General features: G+C 43.2%; 1 protein-coding gene across 2 annotated transcripts in view; it reads right to left on the bottom strand.

Moving 5' to 3' along the window:
• Positions 1-24173, bottom strand: part of CTNNBL1 (catenin beta like 1) — a 154557-nt gene that overhangs the window by 19515 nt on the left and 110869 nt on the right. For both annotated transcript variants that reach the window (XM_046679178.1, XM_046679179.1), the window contains exons 12-13: positions 8719-8816; positions 6547-6627 (exon numbers count right to left, since the gene is read on the bottom strand). In XM_046679178.1, coding sequence (XP_046535134.1) covers positions 6547-6627; positions 8719-8816 — 179 coding nt within the window. The remainder of the gene's footprint in view (positions 1-6546; positions 6628-8718; positions 8817-24173) is intronic.

Genomic DNA, 24173 nt, shown 5'->3' with positions numbered 1-24173 from the left:
CACAGCGGTTAAGTGCGCACATTCTGCTTCGGCGGCCCAGGGTTCGCCAGTTTGGATCCCGGGTGTGGGCATGGCACCGCTTGGCAAGCCATGCTGTGGTAGGCGTCCCACATATAAAGTAGAGGAAGATGGGCACAAATGTTAGCTCAGGGCCAGTCTTCCTCAGCAAAAAAAGAGGAGGATTGGTGCTAGATGCTAGCTCAGGGTTAATCATCCTCAAAAAAAAAAAAAAAAACCCCAAAAACCGAGACTGCTTATTTAAATTTGACAACATATAAGCCAGCCTTGAGAGAACCAGGGCTTCCGTAATAGCAGATACAATAATACAAGGCCAGAAAACGACAATCCTGTTGAGGGTGCAGAGAAACTAAGATCAGTCCCTGTTTGTGAAGACTTAAGCTTAGAGGCAGGGAGAGACAAGCATACAGGCCCAAAATACTTAGAACAGCTACCAATAAGGTGTACTTCCTTGTGCCAGAAACCACTGGAAGTGACAAGATTGGCATATTATTCTCCTCCTTTTACAGATGAAGAAATGGACTCAGCGAGTTTAAGTACTTGTTATGATCACCCGGCCAGTAGGAGGCAGAGGCAGGACTTGAGTCTTCCCAGTCTGGTTCAGATCTCCATCCCAGCTTGAGGCTATGGGACACCAGGGCACCGGGCTGCCCCAGACGGGCTGCAGGGAGTGCAGGGAAGGCTTTCTGCAGGAACTCAGCTGCAACACTAAGCAGCATGCTCGGTACACGGCAGACACTCAACACACATATACTGACTGATTTTTTTGCCAAAGTTCTTAAGGATACAGACAAATCAGCCAACTGATTTCTCAGACAACTGATTTCTCAGACAACTGAGAAAGTTTGGGAACTACTGGTTTAAAGAACAGCTGAGAGGAACTCTCAGCAGGATTCTCTTTTTTTAAGCGTGCCCCAGAAGCTTCCAGCACAGTTAGCACAAGAATCAATGGCAGTCTCACACTTCCACTGTCTACATACTTACCCAGTGCTTTAGGATCACGTACCCACTTTTGTACAAATCTTTAAATGAGTTTTAAATGCTAAGGAAATAGCCAAAGTCTGTTTCAGACAGCAAGTCCTGTGGATACTGTTTCATTACAAGGAGTCCATCTTTCTCTTTCCAGGATGAAGCCTGGAATGATTTAACTGTGGCAAAATTAGCATGCAATTTGTAAGTCATTAACGGTGCAAAGTATGTGGTGAGAACATTTTATTGAGTAAACCTGCTGAGTATAATTTTCCCAAGAACTAAAAAGGGAATATCTCTCTCCAAGGCTCTCTTCCGTCTATTAAAATCCCTGCCAGTACCTATATAATTATGTCTTACTTCTGACAGCCAGAAGCCTGGCATCTCTGCACATTTAACTAACAGAGCCAGAAGGAACCTATGAGAAGTCAGGACATCTCCCCAACAACACAGACCTTGGTATTTTCTGGGCTTCGTGTTGTCTGGGGAGTCAGGTGAAATCTGCTGAGACAAGCATCCTGGATATTTACAGATCACAGAAAAGCGCTGCTCACTAGAAGAGTCTTAAGAATTATATGCCCTTTAAAAGTTCAGGCCAAATCTTGTTAACTAGGAACCCCAAGGGTAAGTCCAGATACATCGTGGCCCTGGAATTGAACGGACACTGAATATAACATGAAAGCAGTGGGCCACTGCCCAAGACATGGAAGTCTTTGCTAGTCAAAGATTATTGCAGGAACGTGATTTGAACTAAATGTGTATTAAAATCATCAGTTTGTTCTGTAGACTCTGCTAAATGGGAGTCTTTTTCCTTGTTGAATACAGCTGCAGTTATACCACAGAATCTCCATAGTTATCCTTAGATATTTTTGATGATAAGGCTAATCACCGAGGAAAAAAAAAAAGTTAGGGTTAAAAATGAGAGCTAAGGGCGGGCCGGCCCGGTGGCGTAGCGGTTAAGTTTGTGCGCTCGGCTTTGGGGGCCCAGGTTTCACCAGTTTGGATCCCGGGTACAGACTTAGCACCACTTATCAAGCCATGCTGTGGCAGGCGTTCCACATATAAAGTAGAGGAAGATGGGCATGGACGTTAGCTCAGGGCTAATCTTCCTAAAAAAAAAAGAGAGCGAGAGAGACTTAAGGGGGCCAGCCCGTGGCATAGTAGTTAAGTTTGTGTGCTCTGGAGTTTGGCAGCCCAGGTTCACGGGTTCAGATCCTGGGTGGGTACCTACTCCACTCATCAGCCACACTGAGGTGGTAACCCATATACAAAATGGGAGATTGGCACAGATGTTAATTCAGGGCTAGTCTTCCTCAAGCAAAAAAAGAGGAAGATTGGTAACAGATGTTAACTCACAGCGAATCTTCCTCAACACCACCCCCACCCCGGCAAAAAAAATTGAGAGTTAAGGAATAATGTAGAAAACCCAGGACCCTCTATCTTCCTTAACACCCACGGACAAGTATTAATTTCATCTCATGAGTGGTGGTCCTTCATTTACTGCATGTCAGTCACTATGTAAGCACTGAGAATACGATGAACAAGAGAAATTACAGTACCAGAGAGAGAGAGCGAACAAATAAAATAATTACAGGTTATGAAGCAGCACTGGGGAGGGAGGCGTCACTTTACACATGGTGATCACTGAAAAGCTGGAGGAGGCAACGTGTAGGCTGAGACCTGAAGGTGGAAGGAGGCACTGCACGAGAAGAGCCAGGGCGGAAGGGAGAAGCAGAGGCAAAGGCAGGAAGGGAGCGGGAGAAGCAGGGAGGGTCAGATCCCGCAGAACCCTGCTGTACCAGGGAAGTAAGAAAATGCGCGTGTCTAGGTGCAAACTGTCCTTAAAGACAAAAGAAAACTAAAGGTTCTCTGGCCACCCCTATGTGCCAGGCCCTGTGAAAGCAGCTTTCACGTGTGTTGTATCTAAGTCACCAACTTTCCACATATGTCATTCCTCAAAGTACACAGGTGGGGATATAACACCTTAAAAAGGAAACACCACTGAGGAGTAAAAGAAGACAGGGGCAGTTAGGCTCTCTGTCCGCAGTCAGAAACCAGGCAGAAGCCCAGCTCTACAGCCCAGGCGCTCCCTCTCACACCCTTTGCTCCTGGAATTTAACTTACCATTTGCCCCTAAACTTAACTTGGCTTCCCACTGACCCTCCTTTGTTCCTGTCCCTCCTTAGACTGGAAACGCCCTACATGTCTCTATCTTTATGGTTCAGCTTGAACCCTGCCTCATTCACAAAACTGCCGAGGGGCCTCAAGGTGTGGACGGCTTCTCCCTGCTCCCTGGATCCTTCTAGCCGGCGGCAGCAGCAGCGCTCCTGGGTCCCTTCCTCTACTGTCACGTCCAGCTCTCCCCAGGGCCCATGCCTGGCCCAGTGCCTCACAGAGCAGGCGTCTGAGAAACACTTGCCTAATGACTGGATTCTCTCCAGTGAATCTTGGTCAACTGCAAACCATGGCCACTTGCGCTGCGCCCATGGAAGTCTGAAGTTTACAGGGAAGATGGTGGCTCTGTGACACTAAAAATATCAATACCTGACCCTATTATGTATGGTTGTTTTGTGGTAGACTCGGCAAAGTACGTGAGATATTTATTTATTACTGATCTGACAGTCAATGTCATCAAATGCCTGAGAAATAAGCATTCAGTTCAAGTCAGCAAATATTTGCAGAGTTCCCAAAGGGTGTAGGACATCCAAGTTTAATGGCGATGGGGCGGGGTGAAGCAACAAATTTTTTACGAGTTAAGAGAAAAGACTGCGTGAATGAGAGGTGAAAAAGAGGTCATTTTGTTCTAAGTCACTACACCTGTGAGGTGGCTTCATGTGCCAGGACAAAGCCTGAGTGCTGGCAGAGAGCACTACTCACAAATGCATCTCTTGCCCCGACCCTGCCCCGTCTCTCTGAGCAACAGAGGCTGCTGAGCACTAATGGCCTTGGAACGTTTGCCAGCGCCCAGCAAAACGGCCTTGGCATCAAGGAGACAGATGTTTGTCAGGGAAAGGCAGGGCCCTGGCGCCTGTGGCACACAGCAGCTCTGTGAATGCTGGGGAGAGCGGCCGCAGCGATTACTCTCCGTCAGTGCTAATCAATTTCATACCCTCTTCAATGCTGATAATAGATAATCTTGTGGGAAGCAGGCCAAGTTTCCTAACAGCTACCTGCAAGCTGCTCCCTGACACCCGGCTTACCCGATCTCCCTCAAAAAAAGGTCTATTCCAGCTTCACCTCAGAAGAAGCACCTGATGGTGCCAACACTCCAGTGTGCTAGAGTGACTCCTTCTGGGACACCTGGCAAGGATTTGCTCTCAGGAAAAGGACTGCCTGGCTTACTTAAAAATTACACAAGAATTCCAAAGAATGCTAGGAAAATCTAGCAGCAGCAGCAGTTTCTACTTACTGAGTGAGGTGCTTTGCATACTTTATGCTTAGTCTTCATAATAAGCCCAAAAGGGAGGTGCCATTTCCATTTCACAGATGATAAGACCAGAGTTTAGAGAGAGCAACTCCTCTGTCTAAGGTCTCAGAGCTAGGAAGTGGCAGAGCCGGAATTCCAACCCAGGGTTATGGGAGTCCCCACCTCACACACACCCTTCTACTAGGCTGCTGCTCCTCTACCTAGGAGACAACTCAGTCAGTGGTCTACCCTCACTGGGCTTTTTAATCCAGTCCATTGTCCAAAAAAACCCATTCCATTGCCAAAAGAGTTATCAAAGAATGCTCACCTGAACCTGAGGGAAAACCTTAAGCTTCAGGGGACCTTAGAGATCACCTTGGCTGATAGCACATTATAGCTAAGAAACGGACTATGTGAGGCATGACTATACAAGCCATGGCTAGGCAGTGATTTACAGGCAGCGCTTGTACTAAAATTCTAGGTCCCCTGACTGCCAGGTGCTCCTCCTACCCATGAAAGTGTCCTCTAGCAGATAACACAGGGGGTTCTGTCAGAGCAAGAGTTCTAATTGTCTCACGGCTGTTTCCCTAGAAAAGTCTAGGGAAATTTGAATTTGTTTCTAATTACCATTTGGACAAAGAGAAAGACAAATTACTCTGGCACTTCAACAATCACTAACTGTCCATCAGGGAGAAGTAACTGTAAAGGGAAGAAAAGATAGAAAAGGAAAGTCTACTCAGAGAACAAAATAAAGGTGCTGGGGTGGGTGGAATGAAAGAGTCGTGTGTGGAACAATGCTGGTGGCTGAAGTCCAGCCTCAGAATTTAGTCTCCGCCTTTTATCTTGTAGTTGTATCACCGGACAAGAGAAGACAGTCCCAGTCAATCAATTCAATCAATCAACAAACATCTGAGGACTTACCAGGGTTAGGGAGCACAAGGAAATCACAAGAATGGTAAACACAGTTACCTCTCTACTAGTATTCATAAATGAAGGTATATTTTGTGAAAAGGGAGGGGTGGATAAGAAGGGGTGAAGAGAAACAGAACAGACAATAGGGTCACTGTCTTCCCCAAAACTCTAGTCTCTCACCCTGGCCTGAGGCACAGCTTGAGGGAAAATGCTGGTGTAACTGCCAATGCACACAGTTCTCCGCAGAGCTAGACCTGCCAACAGAGATGGCAGCCAGTGCTCAAACTGGCTCTCCCACCAGTCAGGTTCAAAAGCCTCAAGTGCATCCTTAAGGCAAGAAGGGTGAAACGAGAACGGAGTGACATAGCAAACAAGATCACAAGGAAAATGAGGGTATTACAAACTTAGAAAAATGCAAGAAAAGGATCATTTTACAATGTGACCAAGACTGAGGAATGTCTTGTAGGGAAGAAAATACAAATAAGACATTAAACAACAGACCTGCCCTGATTAAGGAGACAGATGAGAAAGCTGCAGAGGCCAGCAACAGCAGAGAACAAAATGGAAGCAGGGGAAAAATAGAGAAGGCAGGTCAACACCATAGTAAGCAAAGCCCCTTAAGAAGAAAAACCCAGCAGGTTTCCTTTCCCTCAGCAATCATCAGCATAAGAAAATTAGGGCCTGTCATGGTGAACCTGGAGTGTAGGCTTTGCTGCAATGGACCGGAGCTTCCCTTCTCTGGGTCTCCAGTGTTTCATCTGTCAGTGCGGGAACTGGATTCCATGACCTCACAGCTTCCTTCCAGCTCTTATACCCTGTGATCCCCCTTCCTTTGGATGCTTCCCCAATGACTACAGAAACCAGCAGGAGTGTGTACCAAGACACACTCTGTCTACCAAGACACACTCTGTCCATGTGGTACCAAGTCACAGCACTGAACTTTGGACAGATTTTCTAAGAGAAGCACTTGTTAAGGGTACCTGAGCTATCACCCAGACTCCAGGGTCAGCCCTGGATCAATTCAACACATCCTTCCTCTTAAAGGACTTTCTCTCCTGTTCGAAGAGCAGTTATAACCACCGTCAGACTTTCGTCTGCTCTGCTCTTAGACCATGTTAGGCGGCAGATGAGGGTAGATGGCACCTGTGCCCTTACCTGTCCTGTGGGGAGATATGAGGTGCATAAGGGACCTAAATGGAGTGCAAGTCAATAGCTGGCAAGAGATAGGCAGGGACACATACGTGCTTTTCCCCTTCAATCTTCTTGTCGGCCACCTGCATTGCATCCAGATATTTAAAATGCAACTCCATCAGTCTGTCAACCTGAAAGAGAGATATTTCACAGACATGATTGAGAAGGAAAGAGAACACCAAGGCAAGAGAACAGTGGAGCTCCTATTCATCTCACTGTCACTCCTTACAAGAGGAGGTGCACTGTACTGCGTCTTACACAGGATGTGAGCTTTGCGTAGGAACACATCAGGAATGGATCAAAGAGCTGGGGCAGAACAGAGCACATGCTCAGGATGGATGCAGTGTGAACGCAGGCCCATTCCCAAAGGAGACGATACACGCCCAGCTCTTCTAGGACTCCCATGAATTCAACTTGATAAAAACAAATAAATAAATAAAAATTCAAGTCCCTTCTTGCAAAGAGACAGAGCTTGAAGTTACATACTTGATATTCACTTAGAACTTTACAGAAATTTCTCTTTTCGAATTGAAACCTTTCATGTTCAGATTCTGCCCCAGAGCTGATCTTTTTTTAAAAAGGTCTGAGTAAAATCTCTTTAGTTGCTTTTGAGTCAGAAGAGTACAAGAAAAACTCCTCCAGCAACTTAAAAAAAGGGCCTGACTTTTGCTCAGCAATAACTTAAAAATCAGTTTTAAACTTAGCAAAAGTCACGCTTCAAACATGACCTGAGGAATACTCAGTGGGTTTGAAAAAGTTTTTTTCCCTAGACTTCCAAAAGATTGAAGGAACACTGTGAAGCCAGCCTAAACTTCTAACCTATCTTTTGACTAGGTTGGTACCACCATGGTTCTTGGCAACCCTGATCTTTACCCAAGAGCTTATATTGGTTACAGCAGATGTTGCTTCAACATAGCATCCGACAGTCTAGGAAGATAGCGCCCAAACCTCTCTGGATAACAGTGATGACCCTAAGATCTTAAATATTTCAGTTTACAAAGTATTTTCGTGTCCATTATTTCATTAAGCCTTAAAAAAAATCTGATAATGTAGGCAGGGAAATTAGCAACCCTAATTTCAAAAATGAGGAAATTGAAGCACAGATGTTAAATGTCCTCAAGGTGATGACTGCTAAGATGTTCTCCACCTAACTCAATGGCCTCTTCACCATGCTACCTGCTAGTGAGGGTAGAAAAAATGGTCAGAGGTAGGCTCAAAGAGACAGTCTTGAACCTCTCTCTGAAATAGGAAAAAAATTCAGCCTTTATCTTGGACACAGGAAGGGAAGAAATTATTCTAAGTTAAAAAGGGAGCTTTGGTCCTTAATTTTACTCATCTAGAACTACCTACTTATGATTGGTGTGATAAAATACACAGGCTTTCTGCACTCAGGCAGCCTGGGTTCAAATCCCAGCTCTGCTTGTTATTAGTGGTGTGATTTTGGGCAAGTCACATAATGTATCTAAGCTTCCATCTCCTTATCTGTAAGTGTGAATAATACCTACAAAAAAATAAATCACACAGTATTTTAAGAATACATGCAACAATGAAAGGAATCTGCTGTATTACCCAATCTATAGCAGTCATTAAATAAATGGTAGTTCTTACTACTGTTTAAAATCTTACGGTTCGGCATGCTAGACAATATGAAATATCTATCTAATCTCATTTACATGATCGTTCCCGTGTTCCACAGCCCATCTAGGACAGACTCTACTGTTTCCTTATCATCATCTTCATTTTCATCACCACTGCCTGGGAAGACCTCATTTAATCTTCCTCTCATTGACTCTTCAAGACGGGTATTAAGGTCTCCATTTTAAAGGATTTGGAAAATGAGGCTTAGAGTGGCACACATCTCAAAAGTAGTGAAAGCAGCTTCAAATCCAGATGTCTGAATCCAAAGCCTATGCTCTTCATCACTTTGCTAGGCTGTGCAACCCCCAACCCAAATCCGACTTATGATTTACTTTCATTGGGTCCAAAAATCCCCCTGAAGTGCTAGTTGATGCCACTCTAAGGTGTTACTACTCCTAGAGGAATGAATTTGGAGATGAGAGGCAGAGCAACCAGAAAAACCTTTGTGATCCAAAGCAAAGCTGGAGAAGGCATTTTAGGGCAGGAACACCCAGCTCAGCAGCCCTCAGATGGCACCCATCAGGTTAAGAGCCTTCCATCCCCGCCGGTCCTGGTCCCAGCCTTATAGTCTAACAGGCACCCACCTTCTCACTGTCATTTTCTGTGAATTTATTCAGAAGCCGGGTTCGCTGCTGCCCTCTCAGGTTCCGCAGGAGGGAAGCCAGGATCGAACAGACATGCTCTGGGTTGGGAAGGAGAAAAGAGAACACGCTGTGATCAGAGCAGTAATTATTACCTCTGTTCAAGCCTGGTCTGCTTCTACCGAAGGAGGAATAAGTAAGCCTTCCCTGACAGCTGCTATTGATTAATAAGACAAGAACCTAAACTATGTCATGGAAAACTGAATTGATCTTCACATACTACACAAGAAACATATTCAAAAGAGATGGTATCCTCAAGGATGACTTGAGTAAGTGAATCAAAACTAAGTTAGAATTTCTATTCTGCCTGGAATTAATTGATTCTTATTGCCCATGACACAACCTTAAACACATCCTCCATTTACAGAAATAATCTGTGAACAGAAGACGAATATCGGCCATGAGATGAACATATAAGGAACAAATAAGACATGTTCTATCATATTCTCAAACGACCTTATAACTTCCCCAAGTAAAAATCCCAGAATTAAATAAGAAATATGATAGGGTCCCAGTGCTATCACTTACATTCTGGTGCAGCTAAAACCCCTACTTCAAGTTTAAAGGCAGCTAGACAGTAAGTACTTCAAAATGATACAATGCTTTTTGAGCTCACATAACCCACAGGCTTCTGTTATGAGATACTATTTTTCTACCTTGGGAAGAAGAGGGTAATTGAAGGGTATATTAATAGGCTTTAGCTGTAAAGAGATTCTTTTCTTTAAAAAGAATTTTTTTAAATCAAGAATGATGACCTTGGAAAGGAGGTGGCAGAAGTCTACTCATGGAGAAATGGCAAAGTAAAGTTTACTTTGAAATAAAATGCCCACAGTGTGGACAATAAATATTCTATTTGAAAATTGAGTGAAGAGCCAGAGATACCCTGAGCTTTCAAAAAGTCAGTTGACTATTAAAGCCACAAGTAAGCATTCTTACTGTAGCCCAGATATAATTTTGTATTTGTTTTTTCCTCACTTATATCAGAAGCATTCCCTACCTCTTCATTTCCCCAATATCTAATGCTGGAGTTACTCAGTCCTTAGACTTCTCTTTTCTGGCTACATTCACTTCCCTGGGGATCTCATCTAGTGCCATGACTTTAAAAACCACTTACAAGCTGATGGCTCTGAAACTCGTGTCTACAGTGTCGGTCCTGTTCTCTGAAAGGAGACTCATGCATTTACCTCTCAACCTACTCTTTCCACTTGGTTGTCTATCAGGTTCTTTAAACTGAACAAATCCAAAACCAGGCTTCTGAGCTTCCTCCTCAAACCTGTTCCCCATAGTCTTTTCTACCTAGTTAAGGGCAACCAGGTTCTCCAGTTTCTCATGCCCAAAACAGTGGAGATATCCTTGATTCTCTTTTTTCTCACATGTCCCACAGAAAAGTTTGCCAGCTTTACCTTCAAATTATATCCAGAATCCCATCTGTTCTTAATACTGCCCCTGCTGCCACTACTCTGGTCCACACCACCATCATCTCTTGCTTGGAATATTCAACAGTCTACTTCTGGGTCTCTTGGCTTTCATGCTTGCCCACTTTGGCCTAATCTCCACAGAGCAGCCAGAATGATCTTTAGGTTAAAATCTAAAGTCAGATCCCATCAGCCCTCTTTTTAAAACCTTCCAATCACTCCCCAGCTCACTCAGACTAAACGCTGTTCCTAACGTCAGGCATGCTTCTGTCCTGGGGCCTCTGCGCTCGCTGTTTCCTCTGCCTGAAATGCTCCTCATCAGGTTACCTGCAAGGATTAATCTTCAAATCTAGTTTTACTCAACTGTCATCTTCTCATCAATGCTTTCCCTTGACCATCCTATTTAAAAATGCAATGTTCAGACACTGCCTATTCCCGTCTTATCTGCTTTATTTTTCTCTTCGGCACACATTACCTTCTAAAACACTGTATATAATTTATTTATTTTGTTCAGTTTCCTTTCAATTAGAACAGAAGCTCCTTGAAGGTAAGGACTTTAGTCTCCTTTGTTCACTGGTATATCCTCAGTCCCAAAACAATGCCGGGCACATAACAGGTGTTTTAAAATACCTGCTGAATGAATGGGAAGAAAGCAGGCTCTCAATACAAGTTTGCAGTGGTGGTGGGGGGGAACAGGACAAACAAACCACTCTTGAATTCTGGCTATCTTTCAAATAGGTTTTTTTTTAAATCCTTCTGTGTAAGTACCTATCCCAAGTTCAGAGTAATACCGCCTTTGCCTTGCTAACATGCTCTCAAACTGTCAGTTACAAGATGGTCCTTAAAGATTTTTTGCATCTGGGAGTAAGCGGATGGCTTTTTCCTAGGGAGCCCTCAGTTTCAATAAAATATTTCTAATCAGTAGATTCAGTTTTTTAAGTATAAACTTTTTCCCAAAATATACTGTGGACAGGAATATTATATACCTTCTCAAGACCCCAGGTTCATCCCAATAGCCTTTCAACTTTTGTGTAAGGCTGGGATTGAGGTAGTGTAATTTTTACCTTGAAAAAAAGGAAGGGAGTAGGGAACAGGGAGTAGGGTAGGGGTGAGGACAGAAAGTGGAGAGTGGACAGAACAGGCCCTGTCTTCACAGGAATGCAAAAAACATCATGAACCCAAAGTAAGGACAGTAAACCAAGAAAGCTCAGCTCAGAGCGAGAAAGTAGCATAAGAAGGGATGTCTTTGGAGGTGCATGCCAGGGGAAGTCCTCTGACCTCCTTGTATATCAAGGAGAGAAGATTAGAGGAAGTATGAGCGGGGAACATAATCAGTTATGCAATCTTGGGCCAACCAAGGTGGATACGGCTCTGATCTCTTCAGCTGGTGAACAGATGTGGAAGAGGCCAAAATAAATGTAGCGAATTCTAACAAGCTCAGTCTGAAACTTTGAAATTACTTAGCATGACAACTGGTAAAAACTTCCATGTATATACGGACTACCTGACAACCATAGAGGAAGGAAAAAAAATCAGCTAGAGAGTTCTCATAGATTATCTGCGCCAAGTCTCTCGTATAGAAGGAAAAATCAAGGCCCAGAGAGAAGTGACTTGTCCACACAGCTAATTGGTGGAAGACAGAAAACTCAAACTTCAGATTACCCACTTACTCAGTCATTAAATGATCTCTGCACCTGGCAAGTGCTTGGTGCTCAGGGCCCCCAAACAAACACCACAGTATCCTTAACCTTAAGGAGCTCTATTTAGTGGGGAAAACAAAACACTGATTAAAGAGCGGTGTGACAAGTTCCACCACTGAGGTAGACATAGGGGACCTAGGGAGCACAGGGGAGGGATATCTGACCTAGAAGGATTCCCACTGGAGGTGACAGACAACTGAAAATCTTTAAAAACCATAAAAAACAGCCATGGCCGATGACTAGGTAAAGACTGGATTCCAGACAGAGGGAACAATATATGCAAAGGTCAGTCTGGATGGACTGTTCCATACTCCTGGGGGAGGGGAGGCCAGTCAGGTAGGCAGAGGCTGGATCATGAAGAAAAGTGACAAGGATCCACCAATGAATTTTAAGCTGGGGAGAGAGAAGATTAAATCTGAGTTTAGACCAATCCTTGGCAGCTACATTCCTTTTAGAGATCAAAATGAAGATCTTTCTCTTTCCTGATGAAATTTTTGTGCTTCTTATCACCATTCTCTCTTTGCCTTGGCTATTAGGAAGCTCAAAGATGAGTTTACGTTCAACCACAGGAAGTAGTTTCTTTTATTGTTTTACTATTGATTGCTTCCACCAATGGATTTTAAAATAAAAGTAATGGATGTACATGGTAAAAATCAAACTATACCAAAAGGTATAAAACAAACTCTACAAATATTTGTTGAACACCTACTAATATTTTTATTTTCCCATACTCCTCTCAACACTCTATTCCTCTCTCCCAAGGAAAAAAATCCTACAAAGTATCTTGTGTACATTTTCATAGGAGAAATATTATACCTTTCCATATCAGCACACACTTCGTTTTTTTTAAATAGCTATCTAGAATTCCACTGAACTTACTTATTATAATTTAACTAGTGCCCCAATCATGGGTATTTTAAGTGGTTTCCAGTTTTTGATAGTTTGTTTTGTTTTTGCTATTAGAAACAATGCTACAATAATAATAAATGTATATACATTATATATGATTATGTGTATACACACATATATAAACATATATACAACATACAGACACATATACTGAGAGTGGAAGTATATAATTATACACAAAATAAAAGAGTATATTTTCCCATATCTTCACTCAGATTGGATATTATCCAATTTAGAAATTATGACAATCTGATAGGTGGAATCTTCTTTTGATTAGCATGTTTTGGTCTTGTTATAAATAAGGTTTATATTTTCTGATGTTTACTGACCATCTGTCTTGCTTTTTGTGTGAACTGCCTGGCCTTATCCTTTGCCAATTTTGATTTCTATGAGCTCTTTGTAAATTAAGAATATTACCCTTCTGTCATATATGTTGCAAATATTTCCCCCAGTCTGACATTTGTCCTTTGACAAATTCTTATTCAAAGCTAAGATTTAGTATCACCATATTGTTTTGCTGTAAGCTGGTTCAAATTCCTACTTGAAAGTAAGTAGGGCACAACGATAACTGTCATTTTTATGGTGTACCTATGACAGCAGGCTTATTTGAGTCTGTACACACTTTTCTCAATGAGTCCTCACTACCAAGTTAGGAGAAAGGTACTATTCTCATGTCTGTTTTATAAACGCAGAATCCAAGGCTCGGGGAAGTGAATTACCTCACAGAAGGTCACATCCTTGAGTAAGTGGTGGGAGCTTAGATTTGAACCTAAGTTGACTTCAAACTATAAGTTTTTCTTACTATGGTACAGGCTTCCCACATATAAAACATAATCATTAAAGCTTTTAAAGAGGAAATATAAGAGAGACCAGAAACTAAACCACACAAAGCCTGAATATGTGCTTCATGTGGGGCTCACTGTGTCCAAAAGATAGACACTAGGGAAATGTGGATTTAAAACAAATTCAACAGTTTTAATGAGAGGAAAACGAAGCAAAAGGCCATATGGAGTAAGACATGAATAACAACCCCTCTTCTCTCTTCTACTGAATTACTCTTTCCAGAAGCAATTTCTACCAGAGTCCAAATAAGGAAGAGACTCTGGGTTTTAGGCAGTTCCACAAATACTGAACCAGAACTTCTCAATAATCTTCCCTTTTAATCTTGCTGATTAAGACGGATGAAAAAGAGTTGCAAACAAATGTTCTTTATATATCTCAACAAGACGGGGGGTGGGAAGGGGTGCTAGAGGCAGAGAGAGGGTATTAAGAGTTGTAATTTTCAAAGAGGAAAATGTAATATACAGAAGAATCATCTCTTTTGGTACTAGATCATACTAGCATGCATTTCCACAGCTCACGCCAGCCTAGAGTAGGAGATACCTTGATCAAGTGCAGTGTGTACCTAAGAACAAATGACTTCTACCTATTTGTTTGGGATTTTAAGTAAAGGACAGGTTGTCAATTTCAGCAGCCCTGAAGCTGCCTATGTTCCCTCCATCTCCCTCTCTGGGTGTTGTGGCTGGTCATAGGTCACTGGTGCCTGCCAGACAGGAAAACACTTCAGCCACACAAGTTTTACACGCACACAGAGTTTCATTAGCTACTAATAAATGCAGCTTCCCTAGGAACAGATTTCAGCCCAAGGTGGACTCAATTTTTCACACACCAAGGAGAAGGGGAGAGCTGCTGGCACAGAGAGCAGGGGAGATAACAGGTTTATCTGCCGGCCAACACTGCTCAGCTGCTCTGTCATTTCGACAGGATAAAACGGAGGTGAAGGATGGCTATGGAGCTGTCCACACAGACGGGGTGGATGTGGCGGTTCCCACTGCAGAGAACAACCTCTACGGCAGGGCCCAGGACGAGTACAACAAACATGCACACACACACTTTAAAGGAATCCACGAGGTTCTAGATGGGGGAAGGCCAAGCAAATCTACATTTTCAAGTCTCTAGGCAGGGAGGTAGGGGTCTTGGTGAAGTGTCAGGGAGCCAGTATTGAAATTGTGCCAGCACAAGTCCCTGGTGCCCTGCTCAACAGCCAGACAATGGGCTACCTCGGACAGTAATTACTGAGACTTCCTAGAGGGGAGGTTCTGGCCCACTCTCCCTGGCTCAAATCTCTTCAGGGTCTCTTGAGGGCGATTAGCAATGGGCTAGACCTCTGGGTATATGCAAGGGGGGCTAACAGGTCGATTCTCCAGGGTCCGTCAGAGTTCTGTAATTTTCAGAGCTGGAAGGAGAATTAGAAATCTTTGGTTCAACTCCCCAGGGGTGCCCTGATAAGGGGTGTGATTTGTTTCAGGTCAAAAGTACCTTTGTGGGCAACTGGAATCTAGATCTGTAATTTATCTTTTTTTTTTTTTGAATCACAACAGACACTTGAGAATCTGATGAACCTTTATGCATGCTATTCCTTCCAAAATATGTACACAAATGTAACATTTTCGTGGAGTTTCAGAGTGTTCCCACTTCTTAGGGACGGTTCCTTGGTTAAGAACACATGATCTGGTGTACCCAGATCAGAGGTCTTTCCAGAACGGTACAACCAGACTGTCAGTCACTGCAATCAATCTCTTACAGTTTGTGCCATTTCTGTAAAGAATGGACTAGCATTTCCCATCCTCAGTCTTAAAAAAAGGATGGTCCAGATTCCAATAGGTAACATCACCTCTCTCTGTGAGGAGAGCTTTTTATGCACAGATGGGCCTGTTGACAACTGGGTCCACCAGTGTTCCATTGCTGAGAAAGACACACAGGTGCACTGAGAGGATGAACTCCCGGGACATGCTCCAGAGGCACCAAGTGAATTAATCTTAAGAGGGGCCTTAGGATCAGACAGACTTGGATTCAAATTTTGCCTCTGGCAGTCAACAACCGATTAAACTACACCATAGCATACTGTTTGATCTCTGAGTCTCATTTTTCTTATTTGTAAAATGGGGCTGTCCCTTCCATCTATTAAATCCATTGTATCAAATGAGATATGTGCACAGTAGGCACTCAATAGACATTAGTTTGAGTCCTGCTGCATTGACAAAAACATCACAAGAGATTCTCTCACTTATGCACCTGTCATAGATCACCATCTAACTCTTTCCATATTGCATCCTGATCACACGCCGGCCACTGAACACGTTTCAGTCTGCTTGGGTCATCCTAACTAGACCCTGCTGAGAAAAAGAGGGGCTTAGATTACTTGACTTTCTCAGCTGGTAGGGCTATTTTCTATAACTCAAGATTTGTTCTAACCCTAATGGAACAAGGCCAATTTTACTCAGACTGTTTAATCCTACAATAAATTAAGCTAAATTGCTTATGTGTGTCTGCCTATAAAACCAAATAATACAAGATTCTGGGAGACCTGCAGACAGCCCTGAAGTGGGTAGGGGCTATTTACTAGCAAGCTGAAGTACATAGCATATCTAAGCAGAGATGGTCCTATCTGTTAATAAAAATAAATATACTTGGCCATGGTAATTATTTGCCTTTTGATTTTGCTGCAAGAACAGAAAACACAACACCTGATCTGTAGAGGAACTGAAAAACGCCTTCTTCATGAGTTTGATAACCACAGGACAATTATAGGGCACAAAGTGGTACATACACCAACCATTCCTTTACTCAAACTTATGAGTACCTACTATGTGCCAGGCAAGGTGCCAAGTACTGGGACTGTAGAGATGAAAGAAGATAGTCCACTCTAGAGAAGCTCATCATCTTAGGAGCAAGGCTAGAAAGTAAACAGATACAATAGAGCACACAATTAACTGGCACACGTGGCAGATGCACAGCACGTGAGCAAAAGGCCCCTAATTCAGCTGGGGATGAGGTAGGAAAGAGGAGAGAATGGGTAGGGGTGCTTATACGGACTGGAAGTTGAAAGTCAGAATTGAGATAAAAGGAAAACATTTTTCTCAGAGACTTCCGGGAGGGATGCAGAACTGTGTGTGTTATACTGGCAAGTGAGTAGCTGTGAGCTCAGAGCCTCAAGTCTTCTCTGGTAAAGTTGGTAGACGGACAGAGGGCAGGATTTTGGGTTCTATGGCCACATTTAATTCTTGAAGCACAGACCTGAACCATATTCTTGAAGTCAGGGATAAATGGAATATTATTTCTACTAACAGGTCACCCATGGTGCGGAGTGGGATGGGAGGTGGGAAACAGAGGGAAGGTGACAAGGTGCACAGTCACAATCCCTAAATGTCACATCCTCACCCTTCTGTGCCAAGAGAAATGCCTCTAGATTTCAGAGGTGTCCTACTTGCATCTCTGTTGAAGTTTTGGTACCAGGAGGCAGGGGAAGATTACATTTATCAGAAGGAAAGAAGAGGCACTGGCAAGCTGAGCTGGGCCAGGAGAAGGCCTCTAGGGATCTTTGGCAATGGAACTGACACTGATTCATTCATTTATTCATAAAACAGAATCCTAGAAATTTCTAAAATACAGTGTTTGGGGACAGAGACAATTAGACACTGATCCTGCTCTCCAGGGGCTTGAGGTCTATTATGTCTAAAATTACATGACAGAAAGTGATAGTGAATGGGAAAGGGGCAGAAACTGCTGATGGAGCAAATACTCTTCCAGTCAGGGGATGTGGGAAGATTAGTAAGCAAGGTGGTGCTTGAGCTGGGCCTTGAAGAAAAAAAGAAGGCAAGAGAAGGGCCTTGGAGCAAGAAGGGGCAATGGGAACAAGGATATTCCAAGCAGATGGACAAGCATGAAGCGAAGGCATTAAGTTGGAATGCACAGGGTACAGACAAAGAACTGGGAAGAGATTGGTGTGGTGGGAGGGAAGGGAGGATGAAAGGTAATGATGGTGGAAAGGTCGGGAAGGGGTGCAGATCATAGAGAAATATAAATGCTGGACTATGGAAAGTGGACCCTAAGCAATATCCTGATGGCATGGCATTTAAATATAGTCATGTGCCACATAATGACGTTTCAGTCAAGGACAGACCGCATACATGACAGTGGTCCCCTAAGATTAGTACCATATAGCTTAGGTTTGTAGTAGGCTATACCATCTAGATTTGTATAAATACACTCTATTGTGTTCATACAATGATGAAATCACCTAACGATGCATTTCTCAGACCATATCCCCGTCGCTAAGTGACACTTGACGGTGCTAGCCCAGCCTGGTTGGTTGGGGAATGAATTCAGGGCCACTCTGCCCACCTAGCTTCAGAGCCTGCACCTGCCGTACAGCAGCCCAATGGTTAAGAAAGATATGGGTCAGCCAGAGTTCTATTCCTAGGATGGAAATAGTCCCTGTACTTCAACCATCAGGCCCATGTCTTGGCAAGATCTTGCAGGGCCACGTTAAAATTCAAGGCCATGCTGTATAGCGCCTTTGTTTCCATGGAACATCTAAGGCCATTAAGCTCTTTTGTTTTAAGGAAATCTTACAGCGGTGTTCTTCTCTCATTTCTAAAATTAAAACCATCTCTGTTTTATTGCTGAATCTTGCTGCCCACCTCCCCCACCCCGAGATTCCCCAGATGGACAGACATCCTGCTTTCTGGTAAGACTCTAGATGCAAACAGGATGCTTAAAATACCCTAATTACATCGATCTTGACTTCAGCAGTGGTGTGTTGGAATACAGATTAATCTGTTCCATGCCTGGCACTGGCAGCTGAAGTAGCAGGAGGCCCTGTCAAATCAAGCCATAACACTACACTCCTCTGCTTTTATTATGATTTTTTCCCTTTTTACACTTCATTATAATGGACATTTGCCCAGCAGGAGATGTGGTAACCCAAGAGTCACACGCATGTGCTCAGCTGCTCCAGTTGAACATTGATGTGAGTCAACTCAAACACTCCTCTCAAGACAGACGGGTATGTGTGAGCATCTACACACACACACAAAATACATATTCCTATTCCTCACAAGCATTTACTGAATCCTGAATGTGTGGCAGGTACTGGGTTAGTGACTGGTGACTTAAAGAGGCAAGACTTATTGTAAACCTACTATGTGCCTATGTGTGCTTTACATATATTCATTTAATTCTCAGGACAATCCTTTGAACATGTCACTATTCTATTTTACAGATAAGAAACTGAAGACTCAGCCAGGAAAAGAAATTTGCCTCCCAGGGTTTCATGACTAGGAAGTGACCTAGTTAGTTCCACTATAATAAAACGACTATTTTGCTCAGAGTTAAAAAATACCCAATAAGCATATGAAAAAAAGCATTCACTCTTACTAGCACTGCAAATAAAATCATGAGACAGTTTCATTTGTCAAAGTTTTCAAACTACTTGCCGCCTGGACGCTATGGGGAGCTGAGCCCGCTCCTACACTGCTGGCTACACGAGTAGTGATGATGCAGTCCTGAAACCACTCTGCTGTAGGAATCTCCCCAATCTCTCCTCAAAGGCAGGGCCCACATTCTATGCATCTCACACCTTCAGTGTCTAGTCTTGTGCCAGTAGTTCAACCAATACTGAATGTGACATCCTAACAAAACCCCATGGTAAAACTTAGCTGTAGGAGGTACACATGAGTAAAAAGGAACAACTGACCCCTAGAGGGTCAGGAGGCGCCCAATTCTGAAGAATAAGGAGAAATTTATCAGAGAGATAAAGGCAAACAGCATTCCAGACAAAACAAAGGGGTTTAAAGGCATGGAGACATGAAGGAGCACAACATAGGAGAGGCTACAGGCGGTGGGCAGTGGGATGGAAGAGGAAGTGGGATGGAGAAGGAAGTAAACAAGAACCATGCACACTCAAATAAAGAGTCTGGACTCTACCCTACAGGAGCGATAGAAGAGATGACAGAGAATAAGCTGCATGATCAGATTTGTGCTCCAGAAGGTCATCCTGGAAATTTACAGGAATGTACACTAGAGGAGAAGCAGGACCAGATCCAGATTATTACAGAAATATATGCAACAAACACAATATACTGCATTTGGGTATATCTCACAGTTAATTCTCCCTAAGCAAAAACTGAAATAGTTAACGATCTTTCAGAAAGAAGCCCGGTTTCCTTGCCCCCTTCTCAGTGGGAGAAAAGTAAGTACGACATAAAGAACACCGGAAGAGAGTCAGAAAACATGAGTTTCTACTCCAAACTTTAAGAAAAATCTTTGATGTGACTGAATCCAGTCTCTTCTCCACCTATTCTCTGGGCCTCAATATCCTTGTCTACAAAAGGAGAGAAGTGGCCTGGATAATTTATAAGGTCCTTCCTCAATTCAACTACAAGATTCTAGTTATCAAAAAATGATGTGAAAAACTACCAAATGACCCAGCAATTTCACTCCTAGGTATTTACTTAAGAGATAATGAAAACATATGACTACAAAAAGACTTGTACAAGAATGTTCACAGCAGCTCTATTCATAATGGCCAAAAACTTGAAACAGTTTGTCAACAGGAAGAATGGAAAAATACATCCACACAATGGAACACTACTCAGTAATAAAAAGGAACATACTGATGCATACAACAATATGGATGAATCTCAGAAACGGGAGGCTGAGTGAAAGCTTTACCTCAAAAGAGTAAACACTGTGTGAGTCCACTGATATGAGGTTCTAGACGGGGCTACCCTAATCCATGGTGGTAAACTCACAACAGTGGATATCCTTGTGACGCGGGAGGAGGAATCTGACTAGGAAAGGGGATGAGGGAACTTTCTGGGGTGTTGGTAACGTTCTGTACCTTGATAGAGTATGTATCTGTCCAAATTCACCAAATGGTGCACTAAAGATCTGTGCGCTTCACTCTATGCAATCTTATTTTTTTAAAAATTGAACTCTCAGGGCCAAGCTGCTAGGGTAGGGGTTAAGGTCATGCACTCCACTTTGGTGGCCCTGTGTTCACGGGTTCAGTGTAGACCTACACACTGCTCATCAAGCCATGCTGCAGCAGTGTCCCACATACAAAATAGAGGAAGCTTGGCACAGATGTTAGCTCAGGGCCAATCTTCCTCACCAAAAAACAAACAAACAAACAAAAGCCTGACAAAACTCTGCATGGAGAGAAGAGAAGCCAACTTAAGCTACCTTAGATCAAATAAAGATGTAGGAGACAAACGACTTCAAACAAAATGAACTCTCAGTTAATGCCACTCATGCTAAAGTATTCACGGGGGAGTGACCGATGTCTGTAACTTACTTCCTGCATTAAAAATAAAACGGATGGATGACAGAGAGATGGACACATACATGACAAAGCAAATACAGTAAAATGTGAACTGCAGAATCTAGGTGGTGGGTACATGAGCACTTGCTATACAGTTCTTTCAACTTTTCTGTATGAAAATTTTCCTAAGAAAATTTTGGGAGGAAGAAGGCAAGAAAAAAAGTGAGAGATGTGAACTTGGAATACAAATGACAAGATTCTTAAAGGTTATTTTTTCAAAAAGTAGTTTTTAATACGTTGTTTGGAAATTTGAATGTATTTTCCATTGAAATAGACCCACTGAAACCCATTTAACCTGAAAATACAGCCAAATTAATTCAGTATGCTCAATTTTCAGTAGCAATGAGATTTCACAAACATCGTCTAAGCACCTACTAGGTGCAAAGCAATATGACAGGTGTTGCTTTTGGTTGACTTATTTTCACTGCTCCCATGGGATTTCTTTCCCTCTTTTCAGAGTTCTGGCAGCACTGTGGATTTAAAAAACTATTTAAGTGCTATCTTAACTAATCTACAGCCCTGTATCTGTGGGCAAATGTGCCTTGCAGCAAGAAAGGGATATGTATGCTCAAGAAATGCTTCTTTCTGCCACACAACTGTTCTCCAAGCGCTCAGATGGAAAAGAACAGAGTGATGTGGCATCTAACATTCCCTCTCAGGGGTCTGAGCTGAAAGCAAGAAGTTCCCTAAGTCGAGTGTTCATAGACCAGGGAAGGCCCATATCTCAGATCGGTTGAAGGAGAGGTTCATGAAGTCTTAAGTACGTCCCATGTGTGCACACAACCATCTCCAGTGGAAAATGACTCTGATCTGTAGTTTTCTACGGCTCCTATAACGTACGTTGTCTGTGAAACCAACCCCATCACTCCAGGGGCAGCAGTGTGGACTGGGGACTGATGCTGGTTCTGAGGACTAGCATGAAGAATAGGCTAGGCACCAGCGACTCTAGGAACTCTGAGAAGGCCTGGCCAAAATCTGCCCAAGAGAGATGTTCTAAACCAAGTGGCAGCATCCTGACCAGCTGAGACTGCCAGCTGCCTACCCAATTTCTCCTCTTATTTCTTACTAATAAAACCATATTTATTTAGTAATGTGCCCAATTTAAAAACAAAAACAAAAAAACTGCAGCTTCCCTTATAGGTATGACCGATACCTAGGTATGACCACGTGACTAACTTTGGGTCAGATTTTTAAGATGAACTGGTATTTGGAACTTACAGGAGAGGACATGTCCCCTTCTGCCCTGCCCTCTCCCGTTTTTTACTTTCCTGCTGTTTGGAATATAGATTTAATAATTGGAACTCTAGTAGCATCTGAGACCATGAGGCAATCTTGAAAATAAAGGTAGGCACTTTTACAGGTGCTTGGGGCACATCAATAAGCAAACAAACATCCCTGGCCCTGTGATAAGGATGGCAGAATAGAATGACAGAAGGAACCTGGGCTCCTGATGACACTGTGAAGATGCCGGTCCAGTCCTGCTGACCTCTGGATTTGCTTTATGTGAGAGAGAAATAAACCTCTGTGTTCTATTTTGTTTAAACCACTGTTATTTCCAGTCTCTGTTTACTAGCAATCAACTGCAACTCCCAACTGATATGCTAACCCAGTAAATTCTTTTCTGGGAACTCCAGAGAGAGATTGGTGTCCTGAGAGTTCAAGTATTTGCTCCAAGAAAGCTGAATGTACAGTGTCACTCATTTTTGGACCAGCCACACATCCCAGCGGGGAAAGTCCTAGAAATAGGAGTAGCTGCTGGTAAAAAGGCACTTTCCCTTCTTTTTACCTCACTGTCTCAAAGGGCTTCCTTAGAACACTTTTCCATTATATCCTGGAGGACCTGGCTGGAAGGACCGATGCAGCTTTTTTTTTATTAGCCCCCATCCTATTATAATGGCAGAAATAAATGCCTGGAGCTTCAGCACCTGTCTGACTTCTGCATTCCCACCAACGTTCACATGGGCAGCACCCACACCCAGAAGTAGTGTGAACAACTGTTATGAGACGACCCAGATGCAGGGTTTCTGACTACCAGACTGAGCTCTTGAGTGAGTCCCTGTGAGGAAGACAGCTATAGATCAGGGGTGGTTACAGTTCACTTTCCTACAGCACTTCACTTATAGGAATATTTCATCTAAGTTAATTTAAACTGACTCTGTGGCCTAGAGGCTCTTTCTCAGGGTTTGAAAAGCACATTATGTTATCTCCCTAATCACATCCAACAAAAAACATAAAAATACTTTAGATCCTAAAATGAGACAATTGCCCTGAATATTTATACTGTGACTTTATTTTTTTAAAGAGTTCTTTCCAAGGGTTAGCTAACTGTATTCTCAAATAGTCCTGACAGGTGGGGAAAGCACAGCAGAACCCTGTCATAGCATGACATAGTACTATCTGGATTTGGATACACTCAAGGTTAGGCACAAATGCCAGAATTCTCCCACATTTCCCCTTCGTCAGTGATTTCGTGGCTGTTCCAATTTCCCACTTTCCAAGTATTGGCCTGCCTTGGCGCAGCGTAGCTGATCATCACAGCTCCAAAGCAAGGGAGGTGTTTTCACGCTCCTGAGAGGCCTCCCTGGATGCCTGTTTGAGATTAGAAATTCAGCTTAGAAAAAAAGAAAAGCCTATTTCCAGGGCCTTCAGGGAACGATCTAAAGCTACCTCATCACTACTTTCATCTTATTCACCAGTCCTGCCTTTGCACTCTTCAAACAGCCCGGGTCTCCTCCTCCTATTCTTCCCACATTTAGCAGCAAAGTCCTCCTTTAAGTGTTGCAGCCTCACCAACTGGTGAGCTCCACACACTCTTCCTCCAGACTCCAGGGCTTGGCCGATTGCCACAGAAACCAGGAAAACCTGCCTGCAGACCCAAGGACGCCTGATGTTCAGTTCCTCAAAGTCTGACTTCTTCACCCTCATTCCAGCAGCCAGCAGCACGGCCGGGTGAGGGGACAGAAGGAATTTCAGGGCTGCACGAACACAGTTCTTCCACTTCTAGTCTGAGACTAACAAACTAAACCACTCCATAATCTTACACACAAAACCTACCGGAAAAACATGAAGTCATCTCTGAGAAAATGCTTCAGGATCATATTCTAGGAGGGATAAGACTCATAACAGGGAAGAGATGAAAGAACCTGGTTAATCCTAAAAAACACATTGCATTTGTGAAGAACAGCTCTACGCTCTGTTTCACTAACA

This window comes from Equus quagga, chromosome 12, assembly GCF_021613505.1.
Source record: "Equus quagga isolate Etosha38 chromosome 12, UCLA_HA_Equagga_1.0, whole genome shotgun sequence".
Classification (NCBI taxonomy): domain Eukaryota; kingdom Metazoa; phylum Chordata; class Mammalia; order Perissodactyla; family Equidae; genus Equus; species Equus quagga.
Note: the sequence above shows the minus strand (reverse complement) of the source record. Positions and strands in the feature narration are given on the sequence as shown.